The 21,358-nt window shown below is 41.4% G+C and overlaps 2 protein-coding genes across 3 annotated transcripts; both read right to left on the bottom strand.

Annotated features, from left to right (window-relative positions):
* Nucleotides 1–1,890: 1,890 nt before the first annotated feature.
* si:ch211-195o20.7 (cytospin-A) lies at nucleotides 1,891–15,571 on the bottom strand. Of its 2 annotated transcripts, none has more exons than XM_042389078.1 (12): nucleotides 14,753–15,571; nucleotides 14,048–14,167; nucleotides 11,690–12,292; nucleotides 11,396–11,448; nucleotides 5,011–5,546; nucleotides 4,539–4,632; nucleotides 4,329–4,395; nucleotides 3,466–3,526; nucleotides 3,040–3,136; nucleotides 2,535–2,651; nucleotides 2,389–2,448; nucleotides 1,891–2,254 (listed from the first exon to the last, which is right to left on the bottom strand). In XM_042389078.1, exons 2-12 carry the CDS (start codon nucleotides 14,085–14,087, stop codon nucleotides 2,165–2,167), a joined length of 1,818 nt encoding a protein of 605 aa, XP_042245012.1. In that variant the 5' UTR covers nucleotides 14,088–14,167; nucleotides 14,753–15,571; the 3' UTR covers nucleotides 1,891–2,164. The 2 variants fall into 2 exon arrangements, with proteins under 2 accessions (XP_042245012.1, XP_042245011.1); XM_042389077.1 differs by having other exon boundaries at nucleotides 4,539–4,635; nucleotides 14,753–15,567.
* Nucleotides 15,572–16,073: 502 nt separating this feature from the next.
* zgc:193593 (uncharacterized protein LOC564090 homolog) lies at nucleotides 16,074–20,721 on the bottom strand. The gene is made up of 2 exons (XM_042387959.1): nucleotides 20,318–20,721; nucleotides 16,074–18,936 (listed from the first exon to the last, which is right to left on the bottom strand). Exons 1-2 carry the CDS (start codon nucleotides 20,366–20,368, stop codon nucleotides 18,649–18,651), a joined length of 339 nt encoding a protein of 112 aa, XP_042243893.1. The 5' UTR covers nucleotides 20,369–20,721; the 3' UTR covers nucleotides 16,074–18,648.
* Nucleotides 20,722–21,358: the final 637 nt, after the last annotated feature.

The following is a 21,358-nucleotide window of genomic DNA, read 5'->3' as shown; positions in this document are numbered from 1 at the left end:
CAGGTATGTGGTAAACAGGTTTGACAATTTAATTACCTTGTGGCTACACAGGGTGACAAGACAACAGTGGGGTGTTAGAGAGATGTTGGGTAAAATCTCATCAGTGGCCAAAATGCAATTTACTTCACCGTCCCTATACAAAACAGCAACTACTATTGCTCTTGGGTACTTGGGAACTGGGAAAAAAAAAAAAAAAAAAAAAAAAAAAAAAACAAGCAAAGTTAAATACACTATGTTTTAATGTTTTGCATTGCATGGTCATTGTGACACAAAAATACAGGTTATACAAAGAGTTGGTAGTAAAAATAGCAGCATGGAGGAGATGATCTGACATTATGGGAGGAACACTGACCATATTTTAGCCACTAAACAGTAATTAAAATGTTCACTGAGAGTCATGATGATCCAGTGCAATAAAAGTCTTGTAATAAATCTTTCTTACCAGCAGGTGGAAGTAAAGACAAGGCTAAACAGACACTTCTAATATCAGCTCCATCCAACCCAATCAGAACCTTCATGAATCCTGAAGAGATGGGAATACTTTACTTGGTTCAGTGCCCATAAATGGATAGTTGATTCCTTCTACTGTTAAATGTAAAGCTTTCTTGGAAATACTAGCAGATTTGAAATCTGCTATGTTACACAACACTCACTCAGTATTATTTGCTTCATATCACCATTTTATTTCTTTGGTATCACTTTTTTTCCACATTAGTTACATATAAACATGTTTTACAAGGTATATTTGTCCAAAATATTCGGCACATACAACTTTGGCAACATAAGAGTACAAACTCAGCTTTAAATATGTCTTAACAAAACCAGGTATTTGGTTTCTCAGTGCTGGTGTAGTAATGAGGGTGTGTTTGTACATCTGTGAGGATGCAGACATTGCGTGAAATGATGTTGAAACCGGATGTGCAAGCCTGTGTAGGCTTGTAGTTCCTTTATGCTGTACTATATATCACTCCTGTAATGCACATCCCTGAACACCTTAACAGCACTGGCATACACACAAAAGAGGCACTCAGATTTTGATCATTGCCACACATGGCTGTATGTGAATGAGCTTTCTGTGAGAAAACATCATTTGTTATTCAAAAAGAGAAACTTGATCTTGGACAAATCTTCACAGACATTTCCAGCTGGACTGCAGCCTTGCTATCGAACATCTACTGAGCCATTAGAAGACTAAAGCAGTTCATTAACATCTGTACTAACATTAATACATTCTTACACAAACAAAGTGCTGACATGAGTGCATATTAAGAAGAGTGCTAAAATGTCCAGGAAGAAGTAGAATCTTTGCAAAGCATCACATGCTGTACAAGGTTAAAAGGCAAAACATATTGGCAGATAAAACCAAATGCAGATTAAGAACTGCTTACAGATTTAATGAAGATCATGATGTAATACAGTACTTTCTGCCAGTGAAGTACCAGTGTGGAGACATTAACAGCAACTCAACCTGTACATACACTACCTTCCTCAAAGGTGTGTCTGGATATTCTGAATTGCAGTATGGTGGTCAATGATAGTCTTTATTTGAAAGCTACAATGTGTGACTTTTTGTATTAAAAGGAAGTGTATTCACAGATTGGTCAGATTCCCACCTCACTCAAACTAAGCTGTCTATTTTAGCTGTGTCTGAATTCTTCGTAAGATATATAAGAATGCAAACAATAAGGAATTAAATAATGACTGTGGAGCCAATGATAACTAACCAATTCTTTGCTCATTTCTTAAGAACGTACCTTGTCAAACTACACTTAAATTGAAAATGTAGTTTTTTAAAAAAGGTTCCTTTACGCCAAGATATTGCTCCATAAAGGATTTTTAACTACGGCTATGTTTGGACATTTTAAATCAGGTATCAGGTAAAAGGTCTTTTGTTTCTGAAGGATTTCTGCGTTTATTATTGTTGTTGCTAAGATGGGCTGCACTTCAAAAGGTCAAGCAATATATTATTTAATGTCAAAAAGTTGCAGATTGTAGCTTTGAACATCATTTCTTGCTGAGAGAAGAACATCAGCTTCTTCAGTTTTCAGACACCCAACATTATTAAGTTTAACAGTTTTAAGGGGGCCATCATTATAAACAACTTGTAGTGTGTGATGAGTACTTAAGGATCCACGATAGGATTGACTGTTAGTACCTCCAGCAGTCACATCTCAAAGTGACGGTACATGCTCTCGACGTAGCTCAGGACCCTTTGCCAGTCAGGACCGCCTGCTCTCAGCATCTCCACTACAGTCTGTTAAACAAAGATTTCAACCAAATATATAGGCTTAACACAAACAAAAACAACCTTGTGTTTGTCATAGAGAAATGAGATGAGGCTGTACAGTAAAATGATTTATTCAATTTGTAAAACACACTAAGGCTTACCAGAGATTGTGCAATCCCAACAGTCTCTCCTGTTTTGAATGCCAGACTGAGATTCTCTCTCTACAAAGAATAGAATAAATCAATACATTTAACGCCATAAATAACCAGGTCCTATTCATTACACAGGCACCAGGCACCTTTCCTACCTTGTTCTCGAGACTAAGGGTGCTGTAAGGGATGTGTGAGGGGAGGTAGGTGTGGTAGACAGCACAAAATGCAAGACCATCCGCCCAGCTGCTGCTGAAGTTGGTAATGTCAATATTCTGCATGGAAAGTTAAAACAGAAAGGAGAATGGAATCACATGAGCTTCAATGGTTTAATACACCTTTAAAACACCTGTATAACTATAATATAATCAAGGTATAAAATCCAGAAATCATGATGCATTCAACAGATGTTGGTAAACTGAAATTCTGACTTTCTACTCCCGTAGTCATCACACATCAAATCAGCGTGCACTATTAATACAACATATTTTTTCAAGATGTGTATATACAGTAATCTTCACAACATTCTGAACGAACTTTACTAAGCTATGACTGTCAAATATTATCAGTGCTAATGAGCTATTGTAAAAAGCACCAATAATAAGAATACAGTCTTGTGCAGCTTTATGAAAGACATGTATACTAAATCATATCCAGGATCACCTTATAGCCTTGGGTTCGGCTCTGACACCAGCGTAGCAGCGAGTTTCTCTTTGAGCCTCCATGGCGACGCAGCAGCAGGTTGAAACCATCCTGGGACCTGACAACAACAAGACAAAAAACTGCTGAGAGCCTCCAATTTCTTTGTTTTAACACTGCAAGAGTTGTTGTTATAAGTTGAGCTTTTGTTGAGTTACAAAAAAATCTTGTCACACTGTGGACTCAGTTATAGAAAAGGAAACTGAATTAACACGTTGATTCAAGAAAGGTGTTTTGGCCCCAATGCTGTGCTTTATGAGTTCACCAGACAAATGCACATGGGTTGAAAAGAGTAATTAGATTGGAGATTGTGTAACAGGATGTAACAATCAGGTTTGTCCCTAGGACAATATTGTCTGTCAGCACGTGCTTGTGTGTGTATGTACTCACTTGGTTGGCGGCAGCTCAGTGAGGGCAGAGTTGTACTTGTTTAAAGACTCCTCACGTTTTCCTGTAAAGAAAAGAAACCATACTGTATTTCCTAACAAGTTATGATTACGGAAAGTTCAGTTATATAACCCTTAAACAGGCAAACATGAAAGTTTAGCTGTTCATAGCGACATAAAGAGTGTAATGGCAAACATGCTTGTGAGCAATTGCCTGTTTAAACATCCGGCGGACAAAGAGCAACATTAGCATACATCTGGTGTAATGTTTGTGTCCAACTGATGAATGTAAGTCCAATATTCACTTTCGGTGCAAGGTGCTCTATGGGGATACTGAACTAAAGCAATACTGTTGCAGGACGTAAAACTGAAACCATGAGTTGAAAGACAGTAAAACACTCCATAGAGTTCAGGGGAAGTGCAGAATCGGGTAATAATTATCTATGAGTTCACCACTACAAGCTAACCCTTTCATAAAGTGAAAGTCCAAAGTGCTCATTAGCTCAAACAAGTGTGATGAAGGTGCGTTTTGGCGGAGAATTTCTTAAAAACATAGACAATACTTGTGCATGTTAAAATAGAGCTGGGTTACAACCCACGCATAGTGGCACAAACAGCCTTGTCACACCCTGAAGAGGACTGTTTGTGCCGCTACACATAAGTTGTAACCCAGCTCTATTTTAACCCTTTCATATTATTAGTCATTTGAGCCATTGTTAAAAAGATTAGTGCAGTTTTAATAATCTTTGGAAAAAAAATATTTTTTCCATATAAGCTACAGTATATGGTAAAGTGAAAAAACAAGCACATAAAGCACAAATACATACTGTAACACAATACATAACCATATTGTACACACACACACACCTGTATCAGTGTTTGGCCTGCTGTCTTGCCAATCCAGACTTCTTCGCCCTCTAACTTGCCCCACATTCTTGAAAACAAACAAAATTCCTTTAAATTAAGTCAAAACCATTAAATGCACAGCAAACAAAACCGAATAAGCACATTAGAATTTCCTTGCTAACAACCAAACTCTATGAAGGATTTTCTTAGAAACAAGATACAGTATCTCACCTTGTTTGTAGATCCAGCTGTTGTGGCAGTGTTGGACTGGGAGGTTCCATTCTGCAATGTGGGGGGGTCTGAGGATGCGGGTAATCTGGACAGGCTTCTGTAGCATCACAATACAAAATTAGCAGAACAAAATTGATGAACTAGACTGTTTTAATAGCATTTTTTCTAAGACAGCTTCTCCTCTCGGCTCCAGCTGTAAATTTAACAGTTAAAACTGTCTTCAAGTGGCCTTGTGAAGCTCTGCGGATTGACTGCAACACTTTGAAAGGAAACCACAATCACAACCCTTACCAAATTTATTGACTGTTATCCATTTGTGACAGACGCAGAAAATGTGCAAGACATTAAAGAGACTGTTTTGAAATATTTGACTGTCTGAACACATTACAGTGCCACCAAATAGTGCCTCAGCAATGACAGCAACATAGAAATAGACTGTTTTCAGAGCATTATTATAAACAGTTAATCTCACCTTGACCTCTCTGTGGTCACCGTCCTTCGTGTCTCACTAGACCGCACCTCCTCTGCACTCCTATCCTCATTGGTCACATTTCTCAGGCAACGTTTAGTCACACCCTTACAGTCTGTTCTGGCCTCCTCGCTGACGACATTCTTCATCCCTTCATTCTGACTCCCACTTTGCAACGCCTCTCGTCCCAACCTGTACACCTCCCTCTCCCTGCCCCTCTGGTTCCCTTCTTTGCTGTTATTTGGTTCGCCGTTGAGCTTCTCTAGTTCCTGACATGGAGCCTGGATGTCAGTTTTGCCTTGAGTCTGGGTCAGAGTAGCCAGTCTCTGTCTGCTCTCCGTCAATTCCCCTCTCAGGGTGACCAGCTGCATATCAGCCTCCTTCTGTCTCTGCTGGGCAGCAGCCAGTTCCCTCTCAACGTCTTTTTGGGCCGTTCGGAGCGCAGTCAACTCTTCTTCAGCCTCGGCTCGTAGACGGTCAGCAACTGACACCGCCACCTGTAGGTCAGCCTGGAACTGCAACCACTCCCCACGCTCCGTCTGGAAGGGAAATAAAGAGTGTACTTAAAACACATTACACAAACTGCAACACATGGGTTGTCATTTCATTTATTTTCATTTGCAAGTCAAAACTCTGATTCATAAAGATGTGGATCTGTTGCAAAGTCCATGTTGTTTAAACCCTCATTAATTCATTTTTGACTGCAACAGCAGTGCAACTAGCTATAAACACATACAGCACTGACATATCACCTTGTAAAGTGATATGGCTAATATGTTAGAAAACATGTACATATGCAGCAGACAAAGAGCAACATTAGCATTAATTTAGGGTTGTGTTTCAGTTAACCTGAAGAATGCAAGTCCAATATTTTTTTGTCTTAAGGGAAATAAATAAATAAACTCTTTAGTGGATAAGTGCTCCACTGGATTCACCAGCCAGTAGCAAACTTAGCTGTGCTTGGCAGATAGCATACAGTGGGTTTGCAAACACGGGTGATGAAAGCGGCAATAGCGAACAAAGATTAAAACTAATTGCTGAAAGACTAAAACTTTCTGTAGAGCTGAGGAAACAGCAGAGATGGTGGTAATTCACTGTCGGAGGGTCACTACAAGCAGTTCCCTCAACATTAAATGTAGTCATTTAATCCATTGTTAATAAAAAAAATATCATAAGAGCAGCTTTAAAGCCATAATATGTAACTATTCCGCATTAAAATGTCTAAAAGCGACTGGACCTATGTTATATATTTTATTGAGCTATGTACTTAGATTATCCCAAATGTTTCCAACAATTTTTAAACCTAGAGAAATCCATCATTTTAATCAAGGTAACGGTCCGTTTCATTTGGTTGCCTGTCAATAGCGTCATACCTCCTCTACCTAAGAGTATACACGCACAAGATGATAATCGTCGGCGTTGTGGTTGTCAACCAGAAACTGTCATAAATTGACTTTTATTCTGTTTAAGCCACATTTTCATGATAAACTTTTTAGATCTTGGTATATCTTTTAACCAGATGAAGGATTTCAGTCATTGAACATCTGGATCCTAAAGTTACCAGAGAAACAACAGAGCGAATGTTAGCAGCAGCTTGGCTCACACAGAGTCCATCCCGGTAAAAATCTCCTGAACAATGGGAGAAGCTGGTTGTTTAACAATGAAGACAACAAATCCCATGATCCCACACTACTTTACAACGTCATCACACTCCATCTTTTGTTATTGTTTTGATTTAGAGACCCCTAGCAAAAGAAATCACATATTGTGCATTTAATATAGATCATGTCTAAACATGAACTATTACAAATGCTTTGACAGATATTTATTTAATTTTATTTTTGGGTTCAGATCAATGCACTTTGCTTGTGGTTTTATTACAGTATAAACAGACAGGTCAGATTACTACACTTCAACAAACATCTACTTATAAATGACTAAAAGGATTAAAACTGGCATTTTTAAACCTAAACTAGATACGACTGCCAAAAGCAAACATTGTTGAACCCTCAACAGACAATGACTTTAATCAATCAAATATCCATTTGACCCTCATTAGGAGACTAAAAGTTGAACTGAACTGAGTGGCAAGCCTCAGCAAGCAGAGGGGAGTGGAGCTAGCGAGTCAACTGTAATGAGGCCTAAATGAATCATGTGCCAAACATTTTTACTCAGTGTTTTATTGATATCATCTGACATCAAGTAAACAAGAATCTGTGTTTACTTGCACAATTTCCAGGAAAAAGGACACCTAACAAGTTTGCTCACACACAAAAAAGTACCGCGCAACATTTTTGGAGTGAGGCCAAAGATATTAATGCAACTGCTTTCTGTGTCATCAACCTTGTCGCTATATCTCCATAGGTATTTTCCTTGTTATCCACCGTTAGCCATTAGAATGAGCAGCAGATAAGGAGATAAGAATCGTCTGAAACAGATTCAGTTTCATATCTGAGAAGATGAGTGTCTGATTTAGAAAAAAGATTTCAGTTTGCTGACTTTGAAAGTATCCTAGCCTCAAACATGCACAAACACTGCCCCTGTGGATATGGAACATACACAACAAAAGAAGTATTCAAAGCCAAAAGGTAAATAATACCAGACCATTAAAAAAAGTTTAGCAACCATCATCATGAAAGGAGAGACGGAATGAGAAAGAAGGGAAAGGAGAAAGGAAGGACAATAAAAGGGGTTGAAATCATGCACAGATTTAATGGAGGCAGCACAGAGACTGTGGAGAAGTGTAAGCAAGAGAGATGTGAGAGAGGGCTGAGGAACGGAGGGGGCTGGGAAGGTTAGTAATTAGATGAAGAATGGATGGAGATGTGGAGGAGGAGGCGATATCTGAGCCAAGTTGCTCCCTCATCTGACCAGTGACTCAAGACCACAGCTGGACCCGATTACAGTGGATGCACACACACACACACACACACACACACACACACACACACACATATCATATTCCATTTTTCTCTCCCACACATACACCTCCCTTATTCTTTTACCTCACCACCAAACCACATTGTTAAGTTTTCTCACACACATCCACAGTTTCACTGTAAGTTGGAATACACTCTTCCCTGGAAACATGTCCAATGAATAGCAGGATAGTGGTCCCTGTTTAGAGACGTTCTATATTAAGAAATACTAAAAACCCACTTGGACCCGAAGGATCTTGTCTTCACAGAGCCTTTGTTATCTGGACGTGAACACTCCAACTGGAGCGTGTCTGTTTAAGGAAACAGGAAGGGGCGCTCCTCAGTTCACACTGAGATAAGGGTGGAGTGGATTGTCAGTCTTATAGATACACACACGCACACACACTCTGTCCCTAAAGGGCTGACCTAGTGCCCCACTGCAAGACCAGATGTGGTATCCAGCATTCACACACACACACACACACGTCTATACTCCTGTGCACATCTGACTTCCTGACGATTCTTGGAAAGGGTCCAGCACACTTGGAGATAGTGTATGTGTGCGCGGGTGTGTGTGTGTGTATTCAAACCATCTGTCCCTAGTTCACCTCCACACCCAGTCTTTCTAATACATACTTGAGAAACATCCCAACTCTGTAATGGCTCCTCTCTCCAGCTTTCCACAGCCTGTTGAACACACTTTTACACCTATTAATAGATATTTCATCCCTCTACAGCTGACCCACACACATACAAAATGTCAAAAATTCCCCCCAACTGGCACTTGCACTCACAATTTGCATTCCCAAACGTCCACTGATATCAAATAAAAGGGTCACAAGTCAATGCAATTTATTCTGCACTGCAAATTCAGCACAGCATGAACATTCAACAATGCAGCCCCCCCTCATCCAATCCAACCAAACTCACAAATCGTCATTCTAAATTTGAACAGCCACTGTAGTCTCAAGATACATGCCTTTTTGAGTCCAGGCAGGGTTGCTGGAGCAGCCTAGCGAGGAGAGAAAGAGAGCAGAGGGAACCTAGAGATCATTCCTGGAAATCTCCGGCAGCATTCACGTGGAACTGATTCCAAAGCAGGGCTTTAAGATTGACTAAATCTCCAGTAGGTAACCAAATCTGACTAGCCACCCACACACACCCACAACCCAGCCATGAATGGAGTGTTTTCATTTTTGTTGGTTAAGACAATTGAAGACTGATGGAGCACATAAGCACAGACAGATGGCACATGGGATAACATCTTTAGGAGTTCACTGCACATTGGGTAATCATCTTTTTTTTCCAGCATTCAGTTTAAATACAGTGCATCCAAAATACATTACAACTGTTTGGTTGGTAGAAGACAGACTGGAGCATTGGGAACACTGTGATGAAGACAGATGAAGAAGCACAGAGGAGAGGTTTAGCTGACAGAATGTGACTGGATGAATGATGGCTACTTAAATAAAACAGAAAAAAGGTTTAAAAAAACAGGAGGTCAGATCTGAAGAAAAAGGGCTTAAGAAACTTGGGGGTCAGATGAAAAGATGGATGGAAGTGGAGGAACAGACTAGGAGGGGAGGAAATGAGATAAAAGAGGGGTGGGGAGAAGAAAGAAAGAGGAAGCAAGGGATGAGATAGAGGAGAGCATTGCAGCAAAAGTTGTAGGGTAAGTGTGAGTTCTTGTGCTCAGGGAGGAGTGGTCAGCTCTCTGATGGAGAAAGAATGAGGGAATGAAGAAAAGGCAGAGAGGCACAGCAAGGGGAGAGGGGGGGGAGGCTTCCCTACAAAACCAATTGCACTCGCCAAGACTTTCAATGCATCTGTACATGTTTGCGAGTCTTGCGTCTCACGTGCACCACACACACAAAAACACATGGCCAGCCAGTCACTGCAAGCTGCAGCCCTCAACCCCCACATCCCCCCCCTCCTCGCCACACTGCACAAAACAAAACAAGTTTTGTCTCCTGAACGGCTCAATGTGAACCCCCTCCTCCGCACTTCTCTTCCCTTCTCCAGCTCTCCACAAAAAAAAAAAGGCTCCCAGGACAGCAGAGCAGACTGAGAGGGTTCATAAAGTCGAGCTTTGCTAGCTTATATTGCCCTACCGAGGGCCCATGTAAACACAGTGTTCGATTGCTGTGATTTCTAATACATGGCTACCTCTCAGTGCTATACCACAGTCTCTCTGAGGTTTTGCTGGCCTATGCGAGGCTCACATTTCCAAGCCCTCATGGGGATGTGGGAAAGTGGAAAAGAGAGGAAGGAAAGACAGGGGAGAGGAGGGTTAGAATATCAAGAAGAGAGAAAGGTGACATGAAGGAGGTGTGATGAGTAGAAGGGAACATGAGCAGGCTACAAGATGGTCACGTGCGTCGGATTAGCACCTGCTTGCAATTTAATGCAATTCTAATCATTCTGATTCAAATACACTGTAAAAAGTATAATAGAAACAAGGACAGTCACTGAGAGAGGAAAAGAGGAGAAAAATGGGGTTGAGGGAGGCATAATGTAGGACATATTCCAGCTGTTGTAATCTGTGGCAGATCTAGAGGAAGCTGGGAGCCTCGGGCTACAATCCTCATAAGGGAGGGTCAGGAATTGGAAAGACCAACTGACAGGAAATTACCGCAGAATATCACCATCCTCATAAGAGCATGGAACGCCTGAGCAATTGGACTGTGGAACGCTTGCAGATATTTATTCTAATGATGACTTTTTATTGGGTCATAAATGGAGTCAGGGACTAAATAATGGATCAATCCAAAATAGCTGGTAGGTCCCCTATTAGACAAACATAGTGTGCCTGGTTCGGATAAAAAGTGAATAAACTTTAGGGATGAAACATTTCTGAAACATGCTCTTCATGTTTTAAATCAGTAACAATGAAGGCAACAGGTGTCCTGCTAACATTCAAGACTGATGTTCTCCTTTTGTAAAAAAGGATCCACAATTTATGAAACTGTCTTTGATCTCTACACATATGAGCTACGAGACACTTGAACAGAAGATGACCTCAACTATTTTCCTCTCTTGGGCCTCTCAGGAGAAGCAGAGGACAGGAAGACCTCCATTAGAGGATCTGCAGCTCCCAGGGGGCTGAGCAGGGCCCATTCCAGAGCCTATTGTGATAGGGGGGTTAGTGTTTGACAGGGTGTTATCTTTTGGATGAAAGGTCATAAGCACTACACTGACATATATAATTGGAGTGTGTCACTTCCTGTTTATGTAGCTATATTTATCCACTTTAGTGTTTTCTAGCGTTGCATGTGTGGAAAACTAGGACTGAAGACAGGAAAAAGGTATATTCGAGGTGCAATTGCACAAACCTTTGAAATTCATGATAAAAAACTAAAAACTAGTGACCCCTGAATTACCATTAATATCACACCATGAAGCCAATAACTGGGAAAAAAGAATAGGACAGAACATATCTAGAAACAAAAGCCTTTTCTAGCACATCTCACCTGTAAAGTACTCTTCAGACTCTTCACTTCTGTCAGTAGACACTTCAGTATCTCTGAGGGAAGGATACAGAAATGTCAGAGGACATTACATGCATATCAAACACAAAAAAATGTCAAGGAAATGGATTTGCCCTTCTGAAAACAGGGAAATGTTGGGCCCACAATGAAATTAAATGTTGTCACACTCATACAAAACTTTGCAGGCGTGAATATTATTCATAAGTAGAGAGGAAACAGAGAGGGGGAATGCACTGGACATTATAATACCATGAATGAGAGACATATCATTCTTGCCTGCTGTGTTTGTGGCTCCATCCTGACTGGCTGTGATACCCAGTGTTGTCCTACACTCTTCCAGCAGCTTCTCCACCTCCTCATCCTGGCTGTCCCCAGCCTCTTGACCCGGCAGCAGAGACTGACTGAGACCACTGTCCCTTTCTCTCCAGTTCTGCTTGGAAGAGCTACGCACAATAGGTAAGGAACTACTTGGAGAAGAGGGGCTCTTTGTGGGGCTTACAGCCACACACTTCCCCTGGGCGACTGGAGTCCGAGGGGTAGAGGTAGGAGGACCCCCATTCCTCCCAAGAGCAACTTGTCCTTTCACTGCCACAGTACTTCCTGGCTTGTCGTGCACTGGGCTAACTCCTGGACCAATCGTGGAGCTGTTTGAGCTGACTGGTGAATGAGGCCTCCAATCAGGAGGGGGAACGGGAGAGGTCGGGGTGGTGCTTGGCTGCGATTTCTTCCCGCTGGATGTGAGGACAGGGACCGGAGGTGGGGATGAAATCGGGGCCGCAGAGGAAGGTTGAGGTGAGGTAGGGGGGAAGAGTTGGGGGACAGCAGGCAGGTCATTCTGTGGAGAACTAGGAGGAGTGTGGAAACTATCCACATGGGCCCCTAGAAAAAAAACAACTTCAGATTATTCATTGAATTCAGATGAAATAAGCAAGGCAAACACATCTTTAAAGACCCCGCATCAGACATGTTTAAAGATGTATAAAAAAACTGTAAAGCTGCTTTGAAAATTGATGCGTGATGTTCCACCAAAAAGATCAATTACCTAGTTAAAAAATCTTTAAGTCCTCTCCCTTACTGAAAATTCCTGAATATACAAATATTTTTTTATATATTTCAAAAGTTTAACTGGTGGATGCAAGAGTCTCCTACATCACTGAAAAGTCCACTCTTGGCATATGTGTTAGAGCACAAAGAGACTTTCTCCTTTCAGCAGATTAATGGGAAAAACAGCCTTATAGTGTCAAACTCTGCACATACATCAGTCTGCACAGTGAAGCTCAAACATCCAAGAGAAGTATAAATAAACAAGACCTATTCTGAGTTGAGAGGGACTTTAAGTTCTGAATTATTGTGAGAAACACAGCAAAACAGATTGAAAGAACTGCCTGAACAACTGAATCATGGCCAGAACTAAGGAAGAAAACAGTTTAGTGGTCACTAGTCTGGCATGTTGACATTCAAAACACTATTCAGTGAGGTGACCAGACCAGCAAGGACCTCATTGGTCAGCAATCATCCAGGCCATGCCCCTAGAGATGAATACTTTAATTGAGACATTCCTCTTGGACTGCTCATCCATGATGCTGCTGCGACATTCATTCCCCAAATTCAGGAACACACATACACAGAAGACAAATAGATGTATTTGCAGCAGTCGGCCGCAAATAAATTTGAGCTTGACATGGTAACAATAACACATCCAGTTTCCACTTTTAAACTCAGCGTTCCTTGCCCCTCACAGCATGCCACCAATAATAAGTTAAGAAGCTATGGGAACTACTGGGCGTCATGTCTCCTTTTCTTTCCTCCTTTTCCTTGTTTGGACAAAAGCCTCACTGAAATGACTGATTTTTTATGTTGTAAGAGCAGCAGTTATGCACCACCTGCTGTAGGCATAATCACTGGAAAAGAATGACAGGATTGTCTAATAACTTTCTCATGCCACCCCTGCTTTTTATTTCTTCATTCCAAACCTTAATGTGCTCGTCCAACCATACGCATGGGTGGCAGATTGACTAACGGAGAGAGAGTATGTGTGTGTGCGTCCACTGAGGTCTGTAGGTGAGTGTGTGTGTGTGTGTGTGTGTGTCAGATAGCATTAGGCTTCCTATGATTAATCTGCTGCCCTTGTGCTGAGCCGGGGAATTTTGCCGATTCATCACAGCTGGCCCGGCGGGGCCAGAACGAATCACACAGGGACGCAAGGAGAATGACCACTCACTGAGCAACACACAGGAGGGCTGCCAAGATTCCTGCTGCCGCTCAGCGCACACACACACACACACACTTAGCCTTTCCGCTTGCTTCCCCCTTTGTTGCCTTCAGTTTCCAGATTACCCCTCATCCACCCCTCTCCTTCATACTCACTTTTCTTGTACCACTCCTTTTCCCTCTACCATTCTCTTCTTCTACATGTATGAGAGCTTTGAGGTGTGCTGCCTTTATTCTAAAAAAAAAAAAGTCTCTAAACATGAGGCCAAAACACACTGCCAGTCATGTGTGTCGTGGCAAACATTTTAAATCCACCTCAGAATGCAGAGACAGACCAAAGAAGAGTCAAAGAAAGTGACTTTAGTAGAGCTAGCGAATTAATTAAACAAGTGCAGGCTCAAGTGTGTGTATGTGTTGACCTACCTGTGGGTCCATGGCTGTCCTTGCTGGAAAAGTTTCCCATACTGCAGCCACTGATGCGGCCCCGCAGGTGCTTGTTGCTCTTTCACTCAACCTAGACCAATGTGGCACTGTGGAGGTGACCTACACACACACACACACACACACATCCAGAAAGATGATGGATGAAGTCACACACATATACAGTGACTACAAGTCTGAACCAACCCTGAACTGATCCCCTTCAGGTTTATGATAGACTGAGTGAGTTTACAGGGAACTTATGCTGTACATTTGAATGATAGCCTATAAGACAATCAATGTCTTTACACAATGTGGCTAAATAACATGGATCAGCCGCAGAAGGACACTCCAGTGTGACCACATGTGACAAAAGCTAGTAGCATGTTTGGTTTAAAAGCATCTTAACTGTACGCATGAGGAATGCGCCAAAACTAACACAGAAGCACGCATACAGCGCCATCGAAAACTATAAAACTAGAGTTGGCAAAACAGATTCTAGATCATATGTTGATAAAACATATAATTTATAAACATATAATTTCGCTCTAACAGCATACACTTAAACGCCCAATCAAACTTTTAGACGGGAGCTTGAATTAAGTCTACATCCAACAATTTGAAAACGTGTTGCGAAACTTTGTAATCAGTTCGTTTAAACGCCGTACCTCTAGTTTGGAAAGGACTAAAAAAGAAATCGTTACAAACCCTTAAAAGCGGACAAATAAATCCAAAATCCTTTTGTCCTGAGTTTGGTCAACTCTACTCCACGCGTTGCTTCCTCCAGCGTTGCTCAACCATGCGCACTGTCTCGCCGTGTCTTCACTGAGGAGAGCGAGTGGCGGACATAGAAATGAAACTGCATTTTCTTTGAGAAAAGTTTAATTCGCGTTACATGTTCCTGGAGGAAACATCTTCACATGAAGACGAGGCCTGACTGTAACCCGCACAGCGAAGCAAAGAGCAAAAACTTTGAACATCGATGACTGATGACACGGATTATCCGCGTGGTATGTCCACTGGAGGGCACAGTTAGGCTGCAGTAGGAAAAACCTGTTGCCTCTGGGATGTGGCGGCCCCGCTTCACCTTTCTCTTCACCTATTATGGATATGGGCTCACACAGGCTGATGACCCACTGACCTACAGTACCAGACAGCTCCAGAGAGAGTCAATCTCTACGCATATTTTCAACATTGGGGGGATTCAAACCTCCTGAAAGGTTGTTTGTCTTCTATATTACAGAATTTGAAGATATTAGTTTCAGTGCATCTGCATCTGCAGATTCAGTGGCTTTCCTGATTACTCCTTAGCATTATTGTTTGGGATTTACAATGCTGTAAAACCCATCACTCTAACCTCTTCAATTTATGCAAATAACTAACTACACATCTTTGTACACTGTGTATCTGATGGAGTCTGCAGCAACGGTATTGGTATATATTAATATTTTTGTGTCTGCATGTCCAGGTCTCATGTTAGATTGAATTTGTGTCTTTTGGTTTTCTTCTTCTCATTTTTTGTGAATATTTGGTGTATGTGTAGGTTATTTATGACAGAATAAAAGCAAACAATTGTGCCAATATTTTTAAGTTCATTGTTGCTGAATGTTATGGGCACTGAGATGTAAAATATCCATTGGTGATTCCCGCATCTGCACAGTTGTAAACAGGCAGGTGGTGCAGGTTGTATGGTCACTAATATTTTCAGGTTCAGCAGACATTTTTCAGACTCATGAAGATCTAGTATGGATTGACATCAACTTGCCTTGCCTTGTGTTTTTACCTGTTTTTTAATATTTTAAGGGCAAAAACTACAAAAACACTTTAGATAATTGTGTATTTTAATGTCAAAATATGTTGAGTCCTCTCAAACCTATTTACTTTACAATATATATTTACCATATCCTTCATGTAAGTCAATTACATATTGAGGATTGTTATTTTCTCCATACAGTAATTATTGTCTCAAAGTATAATTAAGAAATGATTTATCTTAATAACAATTAATAATAATTCATCTTGACTCAAATCAAACTATTCAAGCATATTACAGCAAAACAGCATAAATTTCACGTTGACTAGAAGCCTTTATTTCTTGAAAAAAGGACAACTTCATCACACAACACGGTACAAAAACAATCTGACCCACAGGTGTAACTAAAGTGCAACAGTGGAGCAGCATGTTTGCCAAATGCTTTTATTTCATAAATCTCTTCCAACATCTATTCATTAAATATTAATTATATTGCTAACAGAACAAATCTGTCATCTATCATGCACAGCTGAACTCAAGTTTGTACACCTTCACAGACTGAAATAGATGAGCACTGGGGTGTGACACCCACAAGCAAGGTAACAGAGCAATACTGTGCTTTCAAACATTCCCTGTATTTTAGTCCAACACACAGTTCTTAACAGCAAACATGTTTTCAGATATTCCTTTTTGTCCGTGCACTGTCTTGGCAGTACCCCCTCATAAACTGTGCAATGCTGAGTGAAACAGGAAGTTTGCTGCAGTGAGGAGACAAGCTCTCTCCAACTCTATGATTGAGATCAATAGGTTTTCACAGTGCTCTGTGCTCACTGTGCACCACTGCAGTAAAGAGAGAATCCATCAAAACCAGCCAGGTGCATTACACAACCTCCAACCCTTACCCATATTGATTTCACACTCATGGGAGTGCAATGCCCAAACATGACTATGCATTGCAGTTCGGTGCCAGCATGACAATACTTTCAGACCTAGATGTAAGAACAGGTGAAAAGCACGTCAAGTCATACATATATGAGAGCCTGAGATGAATCTGTTATTTCTTAGAAAAAAAGCTCCAACATACCTATATATTTTCCCCTCAGTGGTATATACTTAAAAACACAGAGTATCCTTTTGTTTTGAGACCATTACAACCCCATTATGAAATTGTTTTATGGTGTCAGTCTCTGTCCAGAGTAAGGTGACCAATTGTTCAGTGTCTGATGCCAGTTGGAGCCATTAGCCCCTCTGCTGAGTGTATTACGACCATTCTGTGTGTGACCTACTGAGCTAGCGCTCTGAAGGTCCAATACTGGGGCTCTAAAAAACTCCCAACCTGCCACAACTAGCCGCTGGTCCATTTTGGCAGACAGACAAGGCTGGCTCTTCAGCATCAAAAAAATTGATTACAAGGTCTGGCTGACCTCTACGTGATGAAACACTCAACTTTCCCACCATCCTCCTTTTTCACAGCTTAGCAGAATACTACAGTACCTCCTCTGTCTGTGTCCTGCTCATGGAGAAATAAAATTTCCCTTTTATGGCGTGTTATGACTACATATCCATACTAGGAGGCAGTGAAGATAAAGACAGTTATGACCCTGTGCTCCCTGTAAGGCACGGCACACATTCTCAACCACACTCAGTGTCTCGCCAAATTTTAATTCCCTTTTCACTGCTACATTTTTGGTGTAACCACAAATGGAAACACCAATTCCATATGAACACGTGACATTAGGATGAATGGTGGACACTGCAGGGGGAATGGTACAAAGTAGGGATGCGCAGGATTGTCTGCCTCTCATGAGTCCTTGATTCTAATACCAGATTAGGTTAATGAGTGTGTGTGCCAGGGATGATTTTCCACATGGGTTAATCCCCTCAGAGGACACAGGCTTATCCTGGGGGAATCACCAGTCTACCCTGCCTGCTTGTCGCCATCGCTGTCTGAGCCAGGTAAATAAGCATTAGTAATCCAGCAAGGTGTATTTTTATAAGCATTGTTTACACGACTCAGGTCTTAATATCAATTGTGCATGACTTTCTTCTATTACTCTGAAAGACGCTTTCTATCCACAAAACTTTCCTGCCACTTTCTGCTGTTCTTCACTACCCTGATCAAACCTTTGGAAAGTTTAACTGTTTTGAAAACAGGAAGCACCCGTCACTGATTCAGCCACAAAGCCAACCTGTGTCTTCCACCACAGTCTGATTGACAGTCACTGCCAGACTACGGCAGCAAACGCCAAGGCCCGTTGATGGATGGCACCTGCTCCTCCTCAGAGGAAATCAATTAAAGTCATGGGCAGGGATGGGCTGCTCAAGCACTTAAACATGGCTGTCTGCCTGGGGAGAGAAGGAGGGGGGCATAGAGAGAGGTTTACCAACCATCTGTGTACAGAGGGGCACTGCCAAGCGTCAGTCCCTTTTTACGCCAAGCCTCAAAAAGACACACAATGTCTCCAAATTAAACATGTTAGTTCATTCAAGCTGCATTCAGCAACAGTCTTTGGGAGGTTCCAGCATCATTACATACTCATCCAATCATTCATATTTCTTAGTGCCCACACAGTGCATTAAGGACTCTAATATTAGTGACTAATTGATACAATCCGGTAGAATTCAAACTATTTTTGCATGTGTTACACTAGCTAACACATGGATATCACATCCAACTTCCTGCCAACACACAGGTTGAGATCAGTCAGATATCCACACTCGCATATCATCAGAGAGCACATGGGCCACATTGATGCAATGGGCCAGCATAGCTACGATCTTAAACATGCAAAAGTGTAGTTACTGGAACTCAACCTATGATGGTGGCCAATCTATATTCAACCAAGTTACTTTAAGGGAACTTGTGTCCCACAAAGGAGGGAGGTGGGATCTCCTGGTGGGCACCAGCCCGACGAGTATCATCCAGTAAGGGGGTCCTGTGAGCAGCTGTGCCCACCATGCTGGCGTCAGTGTGTGTGCCAACCCACTGCAGCACACGGGTGGAGGGCCGGTGGTGGAGGGCCAACTGCCTGGAGCTGTAGCCACACATCCCGATCCCCATGGCCCCCAGCAGCATTGCCATACCAGGCATGGTGTTCTCAGCTGGAGGCGTCACAGGAACATTATGGTAGGCTTGAGTCTGAAAGGAGAAGAAAGTTTAGATAAAATGTGATCAGGGGAATGTTGGATGTTGGTTTCAATGGTTCAGTGACAAATAAATTGTGACATGGTATCAAGGCAGTCCAAAAATAGAACAACTGCCAAGCAAACAACAGCCAAAGTTCTGATTTGTTAATGTCCAAAGGATACGCATGGATAGAGATTAACTTCAGGCCTAAGGAGCACAGCACAGGAGGACAGTATGTATTGTTAGCCTTTTCCCAAACTATTGTCTGCATCAAATGAGCCACAATATGCTCACCTCAGCCCTCGCCCCATCCAGTCCTCCCAACAATCCACAAGAGATTAAAAACCCATCTTCTCTCATTTACCAAATGGTGGTCTGTCTCTTTTGACAAACAAAAAGCTCATCTATTTTGCGACATGGGCAATTTCCTCAGTGGGCCCTTGACAATAATAAAGACCATTGAGGAGCAAATAATAGAAACTTCGTAGTTTCTAATGGAGATGCGTCACAGGCAGTTAAGAAGCCATTCCTGTAGCTCACTCACCCATTTCCCATTTCCATTTACAATGCAACGGACTGTCACAAGTTTGGATTTTTCCATTGTTTGTAGCAAACTCCACCAAATAGGTGATTGTGTTTTGTGAGCTAAAGCAAAAGCCATCTGCAATTACTGGAACAGTAGCATGGAAAGACCTCGTATTTGTGGATGGTGTGTGTATAATATGATAGTATTGTATTTCATCATCTTGTCACAGCTGCATCTTGAGCGATTTGACTGAAAAAAATGGCTGCATGTCAGTATAAAGCTTAGTGAAACAAACTTGCCGTATGCACTGTCTCTGGCTATAAACCGCTGTATATACCTATAAAACCAGTACACTTCTTCCCCTCAGTGGTTGCTCAGAACTGACAAGTTATTTCATCCTACTCCTTTAAGAACCAGTAGAGACAGAGCATGCCAAGCAACATGTAATCTAAACTTCAATTCCAAGATATTAAAAGGGCTTTCTGCCTCTTTGTTTGAAATGTCTTAAATCAAAACAAGCTGCCTGGTGCAAATTAATGGCAATCCACTTTTTCTGAGATCATAGGCAAGTAAAATCTAATGACTCAGCATGTTCCTGCTTCCCAGTGGTGCTGACAGTTTTAGTGTCACTATGCTTCTGAGAGTAAGAATCACAGCACATGAAACTATGCTGTAGGTGGTTCACTTATTGTTTTCTGCTTGGCTCCAAATCTTTTGTGAATTGTGTCTTCTTCAACTTTATAACAAAGTGACATCGAAAAATCCAAACCATTGTAATTCCTCATTCCTCAGCAGTTATGCACATCTTACCTGATTTCATGAATGTTCACAATGATAACTGAACTTTTAAAAAACTAAATGGCTTACCTGCAGAAATCTGATGTATCCTGGAGTCAGTCTTGGGATTCTGAAAAACATTTTAGAGTTTCCTTCTGTTTTTTTTTCTGTTAGATGAGGAATGAGTTAAAGATGACAAATAACAGATGATGGTTCTCTCAAGCTCCTCTTCCTGGACTCCCAGGACGGGAAACCCACTGACAGAGGGTCTGTCCGGGTGTGTGTGTGTGTGGACACTTCAACCTGTACTCAGCTCTCTGATTCAGGATGGTCTGGTCAGCCCTTATACTGTCTCCTTCCTGTCTTTACGTAAGAGGCCGTCTGCAGGTGGTGTGTCTAAGGGGATTACAGGAGTTGGCACACAGGAACAAAGAAGTCAATCTGGACAGAAGGAAGGTTGAATAGAGTATAGGGCTGGGTGACAGTTTAATATTAAAGTGTATCAACTTTTAGTGGAATCATATTGAAATTATGATTATTCTGTATAATTGTTTTACAAAATTCTGTTGTTGAAATTAACTTCAATCAAATGTATGCTTAGTTATTGTATGCAGTTTTGTCTGATGTAACATAAAGTGAAATGCAGTTCATTGCATTAAAAAAAAATTTTTTCTATGTAATCTTGCATATAGTTGCCACACTGTGATAAGAATATAAAATATTTGTATTAATATTGTCATTTGCACACACATACTTTATTTTCAGTGTTTTGGAGTCTGTTCAGAACATTTTCAGGATTGTGATGATTTCTGTTTGTGAAGTGAAAAATGATGAATGAGAAGTTTTTAACCAATTCTGGTAAAGTACATTAGCATCTAGTGTAACTGATTTCTGACTTCAGCAGTTCCTTTAATAGCCTTGAACAGATGGGGCTAAGTTATTTGAAGTCAGAACCACTAGAACCCATCTGAATGTGCCAGGTTGGTTGATTTGGATGTTTTTCTGTTGATGTTAGAAAGGCTCCTCTTGCCATGTCAGCATTTTTCTTTGAGCTTTAATATCCTTTCTGGCCCCAGGGTCCTCAACTCAGAGTTAGGTCTTATAATGAGGAAGCTGTGCTGATAACGTCTC

This window comes from Thunnus maccoyii, chromosome 16 (assembly GCF_910596095.1).
Source record: "Thunnus maccoyii chromosome 16, fThuMac1.1, whole genome shotgun sequence".
NCBI classification, from domain to species: domain Eukaryota; kingdom Metazoa; phylum Chordata; class Actinopteri; order Scombriformes; family Scombridae; genus Thunnus; species Thunnus maccoyii.
This window is presented reverse-complemented; position numbering and strand designations above follow the sequence as displayed.

What these genes read in the sequence shown, in the direction of transcription:
- zgc:193593 (XM_042387959.1), bottom strand. Translation starts at nt 20,368, where the DNA reads ATGTTTTTCAGAATCCCAAGACTGACTCCAGGATACATCAGATTTCTG. An exon ending in GATACATCAGATTTCTGCAG is followed by an intron (nt 18,937 to 20,317) that starts GTAAGCCATTTA and finishes TTCTCCTTTCAG; the next exon opens with ACTCAAGCCTACCATAATGT.
- si:ch211-195o20.7 (XM_042389077.1), bottom strand. Translation starts at nt 14,087, where the DNA reads ATGGGAAACTTTTCCAGCAAGGACAGCCATGGACCCACAG. An exon ending in ACTGAGCTGCCGCCAACCAA is followed by an intron (nt 3,137 to 3,465) that starts GTGAGTACATAC and finishes TGTTGTTGTCAG; the next exon opens with GTCCCAGGATGGTTTCAACC. An exon ending in CCCTTAGTCTCGAGAACAAG is followed by an intron (nt 2,449 to 2,534) that starts GTAGGAAAGGTG and finishes TATTCTTTGTAG; the next exon opens with AGAGAGAATCTCAGTCTGGC.